Source organism: Rattus norvegicus, chromosome 4, assembly GCF_021556685.1.
Source record: "Rattus norvegicus strain SHRSP/BbbUtx chromosome 4, alternate assembly SHRSP_T2T, whole genome shotgun sequence".
Taxonomy (NCBI): Eukaryota; Metazoa; Chordata; class Mammalia; order Rodentia; family Muridae; genus Rattus; species Rattus norvegicus.
The window spans coordinates 59343047-59357735 of record NC_141537.1 but is presented as its reverse complement, the minus strand read 5'-3'; the positions used below and the strand labels follow the sequence as shown (position 1 = coordinate 59357735).

General features: G+C 44.4%; 1 protein-coding gene across 5 annotated transcripts in view; it reads right to left on the bottom strand.

The window, feature by feature from the left end:
• Nucleotides 1–14479, bottom strand: part of Strip2 (striatin interacting protein 2) — a 42119-nt gene extending 27640 nt beyond the window's left edge. For 4 of the 5 annotated variants that reach the window (XR_015685750.1, NM_001427848.1, XM_087658663.1 and 1 more), the window contains 9 exon segments: nt 14268–14479; nt 10661–10730; nt 7205–7279; nt 5988–6125; nt 4076–4196; nt 3383–3451; nt 3084–3190; nt 2305–2432; nt 992–1195 (listed from right to left, as the gene is read on the bottom strand). Coding sequence is in view for 4 of the 5 variants with exons in the window: in NM_001427848.1 (NP_001414777.1) it covers nt 992–1195; nt 2305–2432; nt 3084–3190; nt 3383–3451; nt 4076–4196; nt 5988–6125; nt 7205–7279; nt 10661–10730; nt 14268–14417 (1062 nt within the window). In the remaining variant the exon portion in view is untranslated. 5 annotated transcript variants of the gene reach the window in all.
• Between the last annotated feature and the right edge of the window lie 210 nt (nt 14480–14689).

The window sequence follows — 14689 nt, the reverse complement described above, 5'->3', positions numbered from 1 at the left end:
GGTACCTGTGTGGTACCCAGCTGGCTTCCAAAAGCACAGACCCCCCCTCCCCCACCCTCCTCCCCCCACCCCCACCCCCTGCGCCTGCCTCCAGCACTTTCCTTCCTAATTATGCTCTGCTTAGGTGAACATTCAATGAGTGTGCTTTCTGTCAGCATACACCAGCTGGCTGACTGAGGAAGAAGATGACAGAAACTTGCTGCCAGGCAGAAGAAAGTAAGCTTAGAATGCTAAATCTTATTGCATAAAGAAAAAAAGATTGGACAGAAATAGGCCAAAAAGTTAACAGTCACTGCCTCTGGTTGTTAAGCTTGTGGGTGATTTTTTCTCTCTTTATCACATTTTTATATTTGTTCCAAATTTTCTACAATGAGTAAGCATTACTTTATGAAACAAAAAGGAAAGGTTTCTAAAAAAAAAAAAAAAAAAAAAAAGCCATACTGCCTACAATTAGACTGCATTGAATCCTGACTTCTTTAATTGGCAAACTGTGGTAGATTAGCCCGGTGAGTTCATGAAAATGTGGTCATGGTTCAGTGTAAGTTACTTAGAACTTCTCAGGACTATACACTACCTAGAACCCTAACCAGCAATCTCTTAGATGTAAGCTTGTGGTCTAAGGCTAGACGGAGTATGGAGGCTCAAAATAAAACTTCTTTCTGCCAAGAAAATGGTGATTCATGATAGACGTGTAGATTTGCTAGATGCTCTTTTCAGGGTCCCTACTCTCAGAATTCTTACCTAACTCACATTTAGGATGATAAGCAACTCTAGTCACTGAGATCCAGACCAATAACATATGCATGGCCAGAGGAGAGGCCTAAGTATAGACACTAAGAATTCATGCTGGTTATAGGGCCAACCTGGGATTGCTATCTACTGCCCTTTCCTATCACATCCACAATATCTTACAATATTGATTTTTTATTTTTTGGCCTGTCAATACCCCAATACAGTCAATACCCCAATACTACTGTGTGTTTGTCCATACCCTTCGAGAGCCACGGCGGCCCCGCAGTTTGGAGGGTGGCGGGGCCAGCTGAGACTCGCCTAGATCAAGAGTGTAAGAAGGCGGAGAGGCAGCACGCATGCTCTTTACGACCTGGATACTGTCCTCAGCTAGTGGAGGCAGGCCCAACTCTGCACGCTTCTGTATTTTGAGAGCCTGCAGGTGCTCAAATCCACCAAGGGTAAACTAAAGAGTAAAAAGGAAAAGGGAAGTTATCCAGTACCAAGTGCCGGCCCTGAGCATGCTGAGTTTATGTATTTAGAAACAGACACACACGCATGCATGCACATGAGCACATACAGACACACACACACACATGTATACAAGCACACGCACACAAGCGCGTGCATGCGCGCGCGCGCGCGCGCACACACACACACACACACACACACACACAAGTAACTAACAATAAGAGGTCATAAATTTCAGAGAGAGTAAAGAGCAAGGGATGGGTGCCTGGGAAGGGAAAGGGGGAAATGATGTAATTATATTAAGATTTAAAAAAAATGTTATGTAAAAGGAAAAACCTGATCCAGTCTGAATGTCTCCAGGGTCAGAATAAAACACAGTATTACTTATTGCCCCAGAAATTAGAAGCAGGGGTGGAAAAAGCTTAAAGAACAGAAGACACCCCTGCTTTGTTTTGTTTCTTAAGCAGGGTCTCACTGTGTAACCTGAGCTGGCTTTAACTGCAAACTCCATCCTCAGTCTATCAAGTTTTACAACCATATGCCACCATCCGTGCCACAATCTCTCATTTTAAGGAGCACATTCAGATGTCAGGATGTCCCAAGAGTCACAGTTTCCTCTGCAATCCAGTGGTGGTTTACTCTGTGAAGCCCACTAATAGGGTATGTTGTTCCTTTAGCCCTATAGGATCCGAGCCAGAGGAAGACTATAGGATGAAGGGTCAGGTTGAAAAATAAATAACAAATTATTAACTATATACTTGTAAGGATGTCTATCCTCTAGTGGAAGAAAAGGCATGCATTAGTTTTAACATTTCCCAGTTACAGAAACAGGTAGAGAACGGTCAGAGGCTCATTGTAATGGACAGAGCCAGATCCCCAGTGGCCAGCTAGTGTGCTTTCTATGAAACATCGATTCTGTTAGGGAAAGGCGCCACTGATCTTCAGCTCAGAGAGTGGCATCCAACAGATCCGTCCAATAGAAAAAGAAGCCTGATGATGCTGACTATTGGACAGGGACTAACTGCTGCCAAGCTCCAGCTCGGAGAACCCAGATTAGAAAGATCAGATTGGGTGAGATAGGGATGGAGATGATCAGCCACTCACCATGACCACCTTCCAGAGGAGAAGCAGAACCTTCTTTATTGGAAAGTGGGGGGCCAGGCCACTGCAGAATTTGGTAACCATGGAAAACAGCAGGAGTGCAAAAGGCTCTTCATTATGTGTGGAGAAACCTGAGGTATAAGGAGAATCAAGAGAAAAGTGAGAGGAAGTAGCTGAGTCTGGGCACGCTGAGGAAGGCACTCAACCTCCCCTGACAAATTCCAGAGTACTTATAAAGGAGGCACAGTGAGACCCAGAAGGCTTCCCCTGAAGGGCAGGATCGAGGCTGTTGTGGTATAATTGTGTGCTCCACCCCTAGAGGGTAAGGAAATGCTTAGAGGAGCCTAGCAAACAGGAAGTAACAGTGATGACGTGGCTTTCTGGAATCAAGGTATTTCATGAACCACACTTCATTCTTAACTTATTTACATCAATAAATAGATTTTTTTTAAAAAATAGTTTTACATCTTATCCTTGTCAGATGACCACTTCAACTTACATTAGAACAAAGTTCAGTTTTTAAGGCAATTCAACTCATTTTTTCCCTCAATATGGGATTCAAATGGAAGAATGGCTATTCTCAATTCTAACCAAGGAAACTAAGACACACAGGGGTGCAGTCAAACCCAACCCTCATGCCCCATGCAATATCCTTGGCTTAAAAAGGAAAAGAAGCTATTTTTTAAAAAAGAAAAAGAACAAAAAAGGACTGCTTTCCTCTACTGCTTCCCGTCCACCCTCAGAGCTTTCTCCCTAGCCCCTCCTCACATGCTACTTCTTACTCAGTTCAGTTCGGAAGGTCTCTCGGGCTGTCCTCCACCCACAGGGGTCTATTTCTCGCTCCAAGCGGATATTTTCCACCATTAGGTACATGACACTCAGCAGTACCCTGAGGTTACAAAAGGATCATAAGAGATGCAGTTCCCAGCTTATAGTTGCAGAATTCACAGATGAAGCCAGTGGAAGTCCAACCAGAGAAGATTAGTTAAAAGGTAACTTCCCACTTTTTTTGGGATTTGGAAAAAGGGTAACACAGGCCACTTATCACCTCTGTTCAAAGCCCAGGGGCACCTTCACTCACCTGAGCTCAGTGCTGTCAGCAATGGAGACGGCTGGTTTCCGAAGGGCACTACTAGAGGCCTGGCTGTTGCTGCCATGCAGAAGAAAGAAAGAAGAGGAACCCATCAGGCCTTTTCCTCCCCATGCTCACTTACTCTACACAGAAACACAAACACCTGCCCTTCCTTGTCTCACAGAGACAGTGAGGCTCAGCTAAGGAACCTGGAGACCCTTGCTACCTCAGTAAATCCTCAGCTACAGTGAAGACAGGCAAAAAGAAAGTCTGTGGTATCAACTCCTCTTGTGATTCCCCACAATGCTTACCGCTGTGCTGGAGACAAAACAGATGCTAAGCAATATCTGACAAGAAATAAGCAGATTTCAGTGTATTCAAAACTCCCGGGTGGCAGGCACAAGAGAAAGCAGTAGTAGCAGCAGCAGCAGCAGCAGCAGCAGCAAAGGCCACTTTGACAGTTATAACTCATGACAGATAATTAGGCTCGATGACAGAAAGTGGTCTGTTTCTCTTGTGATTATGATGGAAAAGTTTATGAATTCTAGAGTGAGGGAAGAACGCTGGCTAGGAGGACACTGTCAGTGAACTTTGAGTGGAGATGTGAGTGGGGATTCCCATAGGGAAATCTACTGAGGAACTCCACAGACATGTGAATTCTTCAAGAACGTTTCTAAGCCAGCCCTCCCCAAGGCTTCTTACTCGATTTCCATGTGGAGTAGCTCCAGGAAGGCTGAGAAAGTCCCCATCCGATAGAGCAGGAAGCAATTGTATCTGGACCAGTGTAGCACATCAACCTCAGAATCGCATTCCCCAAAAGTGCCTAGAGGATTAGATAATGGCTATAGGACTTGGCGTTGGGAGGGGGCAGGCATTTTAGTTCTTTCTACCCCACCATATGATCTTAAAACTTTGCCAATACTTTACAGAATAATGAAGCTCACAGTATCTGGGCAGGGCCCACGAGGACTTCCTTAAATGAGTGAGTCAGTAGAGAGAAGAGGTAGTCTCCTGGGTAAGCCAAATGTGCTGCTCACCAATGGCCAATCTTTTTTGAATGATTCATTTTTATTCTATGTTCATGGGTGTTTTACTTGCATGTATGTCTGTTATGAGGGTGTCAAATCACTTGGAGTTGGATTCCGGACAGTTGTGAGCTGCAATATGGTTGCTGGGAATTGAACTCAGGTCCTCTGGAAGAGCAGCTAGTGCTCTTTTTTTTTTTTTTTTTTTTTTTTTTTTTGGTTCTTTTTTTCGGAGCTGTGGACCAAACCCAGGGCCTTGCGCTTCCTAGGTAAGTGCTCTACCACTGAGCTAAATCCCCAGCCCCGCAGCTAGTGCTCTTAACAGCTGAGTGGGTCTCTCCTGTACCATCAGTGGCCCATCTTAAACCCCACCCCACCCCACCCACAAGTAGATCCTGAGATAATGATTCAAACGACAATAGTCTATTTGGGAATGCATCTCAGAAATCATCAGAGGAGAAATACCGGAAGTGAGAGAGGGAAGGGGGGCGGCTGGAAGAGTTCAACCCTAAGGGGCTTTCTGGAAATAGTGTGAGACACACCATGCAGATCATTTCACCCAAGAGGAGTGAGATGATCCAGGTGATCTTCTCAACCTTATTAGTCATTTTTATAAGAACTGAGTGTATTAACCCTCCACTTCCTGACTCCCCAGTGTGGGCTGCAGATAAAGCCTTTAAGCCACAGGACCTTGCACTGGCAGCTGGAGTTTGTTATTGCAGCAGACCTAAGTGATTCAGAAGTGCAACCTTATTTACTGCAAGCTTCCCTTTCCTAGTCTTTACTTCCCACTTACTGTTCTTTTTTTCCTCTTCTACAAGTTTTTAGTTCCCAATTTGTTGGTTCGCCAGCAATTCTCACATGCTCAGAGATTATTTTCATCACCGTAGCAAGAGTATCTCAGCGCCCTGGTGGACAGGTTTCGGTTGGCAAGCTTTTCCCAATTAATCTCATTTACTTCTGATTATCTCCAAGTTACTCACAGCATCCCTTTCTGCTGCTGTATTGGCTTGAACCTTTAAAATGCCGTAAAAACTGCAGTGCTGGTGGCCGGGCATCGGCTCTCCCTACATGGCTTCTCTTGTTAATTTTCATATACATTTATAATCCAGATTAGAAGGGAAATATCTATGTGAGAAATCCTGACATGCACAGGTATGGCTTATGTCTGTAAATCCTATCTAAGGAGGCAGAGGCAGGAGGATCAAAAGTTCATGATCATTCTCAGAGGAAAAAGAAAGAAAGAAAAGAGAGAGCTGGGCCTGGTAGCGCACACCTTTAATTTTGGCATCTGTGAGGCAGAGGCGGGTGAATCTCCTGAGTTTGAGACTAGCCAGAGCTACAAAGTGAGACTCTGTTTTCAACAAGAATTAAAAAAGAAAATAACCTGATGTGTTTGGTAAGACAAGGGTAGATCCCATGAGATCTAGACCAGGATCCACACTATATCTTGATCTTCCTTATAAGGACAGGTCACTCCTAACATAGAAGACCCATCATTGAGATGTGAGGGACCCTGCCTTCCCAAAAAGATCTGCTTTATGCACGTCCCTTCCTAACTTTTGTCCCTAGCAATCAGCAAATCTTACCTTGGGCTAGATAGAGAACAGCACGGGCCACCTTAAGCCGTTGTTCCCTACTGACCACCTCCAGTCGGTCTAGAAGTCCCATCACGTAGGTCTTTTGGGCATCTTCTTCCAACTCCAGCCATTCCTTAGTGTCTTGCACTAGAATGTAAAGCCACACACAGTTAATACTGGCTACCGGGGTTGGGGATTTAGCTCAGTGGTAGAGTGCTTGCCTAGCAAACGCAAGGCCCTGGGTTCGGTCCCCAGCTCCGAAAAAAAGAAAAAAAAAAAAAAATACTGGCTACCGCCATGTCTTCCTAGAGATGGCCCGGATCATAAACCCACCTCTGATCCCAAAGAGTCTTCTCTCCAAAGCCTTTTCTTATTTATTTATTTAGGTGCTGAGGATTGAACCCTGGGCCTTTCACATGCTAGGTAAACTCTAAGCTACACCCCTAGCTCAGATTTCACTATTTAGCTAAGAAAACACAGCGGGCAGGAAAGGGACCCAGAATGTCCTCGTCTAAACCTACTCTGTACTCTGTTTTTACCATTCCCACTTTGGTCCACACAGCATACTCTGTTCTCTGCCTTTCCTCAGGTGCCCCTCCATGTCCATCCACATCCAACTCCTAGGCACCCTTACATCCTAACACGAGAGGCCCTCTTCCACACTGATGCCCAACCAAAAGCTCTGCCCCTAACACTCTTACTTCACCGTGCATTTCACATTTCCCCCTGGCCTTGGCTTCTTCTGTGACACGCATAGCTTCCCACTGCTACCAGACTATGCAACTTATTTGTAGATGCTGCAAATTACTTCCACCTCTGCCTCCTGCATCTCTGACACGACAGATACTCCACACGCATTTGTGGAATTAAGAATTAAATTGCCCCAGAGAAAGTAGAGAAGCATCTGAAGGGATCACAGTAAGGGAATATACGGCTGGTACTGGCAGTGTGGCAGAGTTAGAGACAGAAGTAAACCTCAAGGATTAGGTTAGGCACAGGATTCCACAGGGCAGGAGGGTACTAGTTCAGCCTTGCTGAGCCATCCCTCTGCTTCTCTTGTAGAATGCCATCTTCCCTGTAGAAGGCATTCTGAATTCCATGTGCAAGAAGAGTATGCGGTTGTGAAGAGGCTGAAGAATCAAACTCTGCTTTAGTCTTTCACTAGATCAGACTGGGATATCATGGAGGAAAATAGCATATTTCTGTGAATAAAGGTATAGCATCACCTTGAGTCTTGAAATCTTCTTCAAAGCACTTCCTGTTAGTGGTAAATTCCAGGCTCTCTGTGTAGCTATATAATTCTGTAGCAGAAAGACAAAACAGTTACATTTAGAACCCCCCGATGAAGAACATAGAGTAGGGAGCATCGCTTGAAGGAGCTGAAGCTTCCAACACATTCTTGTGTCCAGTTCAATCTAGAGCCAGTCTCCTCCCTTTCGGAACAGTTAAAAATAGCCTCGTGTGCCCCTGGGTGATTAAACTATCAAACCTGTCCTCCTGCCAGATGGCTGGCAGCAGAGAAGGAAGACAGCCGTGGACATTTGGTAAGGGCCAGGCAGAGGGGTGGAGCACAGAGGGCTTAATGTCATCACTTCTGTTTCTTAGGACTGCAGTCCATTCTGTCCCACCAAACTAGGCTAGAAGCAGCCTAAAATTAGGGAAGAGAAGGGCAGCAAAACTTAGAGTTTTGGAGACAAGATTCTATGCTGTTTAAGAAGCCAGGACAAGGACTAACACACACACACACACACACACACACACACACACACACACACACACACACACAGAGGCACACGCAAACACCAGTTGGGAGGCATTTTGATCTCCTTAAAGGGTACAGAAATTTAGGCTCCCACATATGTCCACTAGGGCAGATGAGGTGGCAAATTATGTGGAAAGCACCTAGCACTGCCAAAGGCTTTTGTGTTCAGGAAAATGTAACCCTACTGATCATAACCTGTGACTATAAAACAGGATAACAATGTCCCCTGCTCCTGCAGAAACCAGGACACTACTCTGCACCCTCATTTTACAGAAGATGAATTAAATTAAACAGGTCATCTCAAAATCTATTCCATCTATACCATAAAGCAATAGAAATTTACCTCTACTCCAGTCAACTAAATTAAAGGATGAAAATTACTTGGGAGTTAGAACTCTTAAATCTTGTGTTTCAGAATCTGGGGGTGGCCAGGAACAAATCTCAACTTTAAAATTTAAACATCAATCATTAGCTCATTAATGTAAATATAACTATATGTGTATACATTTATTAATTTAGACCAGAAAGGTCAGGAAACACTAGTCAGGAAGGTAAACAGTGCTGAGCTTTGTCCTTATTTTTAAAGTGTTAAGATAGTGACATTTCACTTACAGATAATTATAAGATACCCATGTATCTTCTACTCAGATTAAGCAAATATAACATTTGTCTATTTGTTTCAGACTACTCTCCAGTATCATTTCCTTCTCTGGAAGTAATCACCATCATGAAATTGGTACATATTTCTCACATGCCCATTTTTAGATTTTTACTACATTTGTATGTGTCTATAAACTGGGTAGGTATATGCAGAGGATCTAGATTCATTTCCCAGTACCCATATTGTGGCTCTCAACTACCCATAACCTCAGGTCCAGGGCACATGCATAGTACACAGACATGCATGCAGGATAAACATTCATACACATCAAATAAAATAAATCTAAAAAATTTATCTCTGATACTGTTCTATCTTTAATCTTAACATTATCATAATTGCCTAAATTACTTTGTCATTGTTTCTTTGCTTCTATTTTGCTTTGGGGCATTTATTCATACTGAAGTACATTGATATTAATCAATTATATTAATGGCTATATGCAGACCAACTATACTTACATGCTAGTTTATCTAGTCCCCTGCAAATAGAAATTTTAGGTTGTTTTCCACTTTTCATAATTAAAAACATAGCTGAAATAAACACTTTCTTGTGCCCAAGTATAAATTTCTTTAGATTGAACATCTAGGAGTAAATTTACTGGGTCATAATATGTCCACATCTTCAACTTTATTAGATATGACCTAATTGCTTTCCAATTTTATACTTTGCGGCTTCATACTGCTACACATAGCTGTGTAGGAAAATGCTCATTAGGTCTTTGAAGTGTTTTTAAACATTTAATTAATTAGTTAATTAATTTTGTGCGTGCCCGTATGGGCATGAGTGCCATACTGCACACATAGAAGTCAGAAGATGACTTGTGTGAGTCAGTTCTCTTCCACCACCATCTGGTCTGTGATTCAAACTCAGGCCATGAACCTTGGTGACAATGGCCTTACCTGCTGACCCATCTTACCAGCCTTTAACTTTTGCAGTCTAATGGTTGTGAAATAGTATCTTGTTTTTTAAAAATATTTTTTTCTCCATAAATTAAAGCATTTGGGCTGGAGAAATGGCTTAGTGGTTAGGAGTGCTGGCTGCTCTTCCAGGGGGCCTGGGTTCAATTCCCAGCAACCACATGGTGGCTCAGTCTGTCTGTAATTTCAATTCTAGGGGATCCAACACCCTCACACAGACATATGTGCAGGCAAAACACCAATGTACATAAAAAATAAAATGGAAAAAAAACCCTTGAACATCTTTTCAGACATATATACCGACATACAGACAGACGCAGGCATAGGCACATGCGCGTGCACACACGCACATGCACACATGGGCGCACACACACACATATCACATACTTTTGTGGTTCTGTGGATTAAACAGAGAGTCTCATACATGCCCCTTCATGTTATCTATTGACGTTCTGACTTTCTTTCCTGTGAGTTCTTATTCTTTGTCTACTTCTCTATCAGATTAGTCATTCTCTTTTTTATCTCTTTCTTTCCCTACAGATTCACATTCTAGATTCTAATCCTTTGTTCATTATTAAACCTTGCTATTTCTGTCACTCATTGCAAAATTTATTCCCTGTGCTTATTCACCAGAACTTCTGCAAAAAATGTTTGTCTTTTTATCTGAAAAAGCGTGTCTTGAAGTGTCATTTCCATGTGACAGAATATTTAACTTTCACACCATCTCCACCCAAAGCTCCTTTATTAATAACTAGCATTCATGGCACGTGTGATATGGAGGCCCTCAATGTGAGGAGATCACGCTTGCCCTCTTCTAAAATTCCAGACAGGAAGAAGCAGCCCAGAGTTGAGAAAAGAATGGAATCATTTAACCCCGACCCAGAAATACCTAGACCAGAGCTTGACCATGACTGATGTAGGCGACATGTCCAGCCTTACTCAGCCAGCCAATTACCTATAATCCCCTTCAGCGGTGGCTGGAATTGTAATAAGGGCAAGTACTGGGAGAAGGAATAAGGCTGGGTAGACAGAGAGAGATAGAACGTGATTTTAAAAGAAAGGTGTCCGAGAACCCAGACATGCAAACACATCGATTACAGGAAAAGAGAAGTGAATACTGGAAAGTGGAGAGAACTGATTTGAGAGCAGGAAAGAGGAACAGCCTGAACTACGACTACTATTACCAAGAATTCACAGAGAGAGACATGAAAGAGACCCTTGGGGTGGGGAAAGGAAGATAATGATAACAGCCTCGTTCACTAGCTCTCCGTCAGGGGATATTACGGGCCTATTCCCTCTCCCCCGACCACATTCCATGCACGACTGACCCATCTATTCATACCTGACAATTCTGCTGCATGTCCATCTGCATCTCCATATTCAAACTCGAGAGTAGGGCAGTCCACAGAGCCCTATAATAGAGAAAAATTTCTGGTAATGGGAAAAGAGGTTGCCAAAGAAAGAATATACCCCAAATTTCACTTTTTTCGGAAAAAACAAGATGAATGGCTCAGGAATGAGATTACCCTCTGGCCTTCTCTCTCTCACACACACACACATGTACACATCCAACAGCACAGAAAGAAAGAGGTGGGGTGGGGGTGAGAAGGTTCCTCAGACAATGACTTGCAGTTTGGGTTGGTATTAATTAAAAAAAAAAATGGCTGTGCTCAGGCTTGGTGGTCCAAGGCCTCGATCCTAGCACCTGGGAGGCAGAGGCAGGTGGATCTCTGAGTTTGAGGCCAGCCTGGTCTACACAGTGAGTTCCAGGAGAGCCAGTTCTATACAGAGAAACTCCATCTCAAAACAAAATACGACTGGCTGTGCTAAGAGGGTGGTGACTCTTAGAACACAAAGTCTCCATACCCAACCAAGCCCATACCTTGTCTATGAGTTTCTTCTATTGGGTTGTTTCTGGTTTGCCGTTTATTTAAAAAGTAGAATCTTAAGTATAAACAACCCCGAGTTCAGTCATTCTAGCAAATTATTAATCAAACTTGAATGGGGTAATAGTAACCTGAGTTTGCAGTTGGCCAAGTAGAAAGGTATATAATCCAGGAACCTCAGTTGTGACTTGCATGTGAATTGGGGGCATTCTTGTGTGTGCACTAACTCTGGGCAATCGGTGTCAGAATTGAATTCATGTGTAGGACACTCGGTTGGCATCAGTAACTATTGTTGGAAAACGCTTGTTTTTCTCACCCACATTGTGGTGGTGAGGGCATGTTGAAAGAGAGCTGCTCACATCTTGGCAGCACAAAACAGAGGAAGTGAAACATTGTTCTTGATCAAATATTTTGAGGGGATAGCAATGAAGTTACTAGGTGCTAATTGATGTCAGTGAACGAGGCAGGAGTGCCCTTCCCCTTCTAGAGCTAGCACTCCAGGAAAGGTAGGGAGATGCAATATGCAAATAAATAAAATGACCTCAGAATGATGTACTGGCTCTCCCTTCTGAAGTAGAGGACAATGGTAAGACTTTCCTCACTGGGTCATCGTAAAGACTTCGTAAAGAAACACCCTCAGCATGTATAGAGCTCTCTTGATCTGTGCCAATTGTAATTCCCTTCTAGCAAAATTTTCAGCAAAAGAAAACTATCTCCCCTAAGGATTTTCCTCTACTGGAAAACAAAGAGGGTAGGAAAAGCAGATCTGGGCACTGCAAAGATGACAGGGGACATACTGACAAGCATATCCTCTGCCTTGGATGCTGGAAGTAAAGTTAGTTTTTCCCAGGAAGGCCTTTTGGAGGCAATGATCCCAGCTAGAGATGATTACTACAGTTGTTTATTTCCAAGCATGAAGAGTGCAGCTGCGGAAATTCAGAAGGTACACAGCAGTATCGGGGAAAACTCTGGGTTATCTACATTGAGCTTACTAGCAAAAGCACTATGGGAGCCTTTTCCTGAAGGAAGCTGTGATGGGTGAGGATGGTGCCTCTACTTCAGAACGGAGAGCCAGTACATCATTTTATTTATTTGCATATTGTATCTCCCTACCTTTCCTGGAGTGCTAGCTCTAGAAGGGGAAGGGCACTCCTGCCTCGTTCACTGACATCAATTAGCACCTAGTAACTTCATTGCTATCCCCTCAAAGTATTTGATCAAGAACAATGTTTCACTTCCTCTGTTTTGTGCTGCCAAGATGTGAGCAGCTCTCTTTCAACATGCCCTCACCACCACACTAGAGCTCTGAAACCAAGAGCCAAAATTAATCTTTCCCCCCATTAAAAAACAGACCACTGTCTCTCTTGGGGGAAAAATTAGGAAAGAAAATTCCTAGCAAAGAAACCTTGTCTGTGCAAGGTGGTGACTTTGGGGACAATTTTCCCCCTCCACTTTTACCTTTTAGAAACTAGCAGCTGGGGATGAACACTTAATGGCAGTGCATATGCTAGTTTTGTTCTCTGTACGACAAATAACCAAATAGACAAATCAACCACTTTGGAAACTGTGAAATATTATTTAAATGAATCACATAGACTAGGACTCCCTCTGCCCCTTACCCACGAGAATGATGACAGTTATAAGTACTGACCAATTAATTACATGAACTGTTTTAAAGGCTTTATGTTCAATGATCTCAACCCTATGAGTTACGCAGTGGTAACCCCGTTTTACAAAAGAAAGTGGAGTTGAGATAGGTTAGGTAATTTGGCCAAAGCCACACAGATAATAAATGGAGGTACTGAAACAAACAAACAAACAAACAAACACTGGCCCAGAAGACACTGAAACTTGATGGTCTTGGCCAGTCTGTCTGCCAAGTGTCTGATCTCAGGAGTTGGCTTTATCTCTCTTTTTTTTTTTTTTTTTTTTTTTTTCTTTTTTGGAACTGGGGACCGAACCCAGGGCCTTGCACTTGCTAGGCAAGCGCTCTACCACTGAGCTAAATCCCCAACCCGGCTTTATCTCTTTTACCTTTTATCTCTAGATGACCAGACCCCCTTTCTGGAGTCTTGCGTAAGCTACACAAGCACTCCACCACTGAGCCACATCTCCCAACACTGTGTCTTATATGTAGTAAAATGAAAGGTTAGGCTCCCTGTGGTAGCATGCGCTGTAGCTCTAACACTTGGGAAACACAGACAGGAAGATCAAAGCTCTCCTCAGCACATAGTGAGTTCAAGTCCAGCCAGAACAAGTGAAGCCCTGTTGTCAATAGCCTTTGCCCTGGGCTGTCTCAAATAATTAAATTAAGATGAAATCGAATCAAATAAATACTAAACCAGATGACCTTCACAGCGCCTTCCACACACATTTTGTTCCCCCGAGTCCCTGCTTGGATGTAGTTTTGTTCTTGGTTGATTGATAGAATATGGCTAGATAAGATGTGGGGGGAATGATAATAACCCATTCCTTTCATTGTCCTAATTAGATTTTTTTTTTCTTTTTAAGAGGAGGAGGAAGATATTTAAATAGTCATCCCTCTAGCTGCATCCTGGGACGGCTGCACTCAAACGTCGCCCTGGTCCTATCCCAGCTTGAATCACGTCTTTTTTAACCCTCCTAGACAGGGAAGGGGCTGTTCACGGAAGGCGCTTCCTAAGCCACCGCCATCACCCGAGGGCAGGAGATAGCAAGGGAAGGCTGGTACTCCAGGCCGGTCTGGTCCAGTCCAGAGCCAGTTGCTGCAGTCTGAAGTGGGAGGGCGTGCTGCCCGCTTGCCCACCCTTCCCTCCCCCGGCAGAGCTCGGGCTCCCGCCCCTCCGTCCAGTCACTGCACCTCTACGCGCTGGTTCCCGGTCCGTACAACGGGATCCAAATTCAGGCTTCACCCGGCGGCAGCTGTCAAGTATCTGGAAAGTATCTGTTACGCTCTTCGCGCGGGTTAGGAAAACCGCAGGCCAAGGCTAGATAGCGGGCGACCCGCAGCGGGAAGGGAACAGGCTGTGGGCCGCTTCACCTCAGCCTCCGCTTCCCGCTGGCGGATATCTCCCGGTTCCTCACCTCCGACTCCCGCCGCTGGTTGCGGAACGCTTCCCGGCCCTTGGGTACAGCCGGTTTCCCTTTGCCGCCGTTGCCGTTGCCGTTGCCGTTGCCATTGCCGTTGTCATTAGCCGGAGAGCCGGAGGGCCCCGGCGCCGCGGGGTCGTCCATACTAGGAAGGTTCCCTTTAGCGGTTCGCCTCAGCGGCTGCCTACCGCAGCTTCAAGATCTCTGCCCCGGGCGACCCCGCCACAGCGCGCGCCCGGAACCAAGCCCCGCCTCCTAAACTTCGATTGGCTGTAACTATTTTTTGCGGCCCCGCCCCACGATACGATTGGCTTATCAGCCAGCCAGAGGTGGGGTCTCTTTCAAGGAATATTTTCCCCACGAACCCCCGGCATTTTTATGCTCAGTTGCTGGCAGCCTGGGACTAGTAGGCTCCA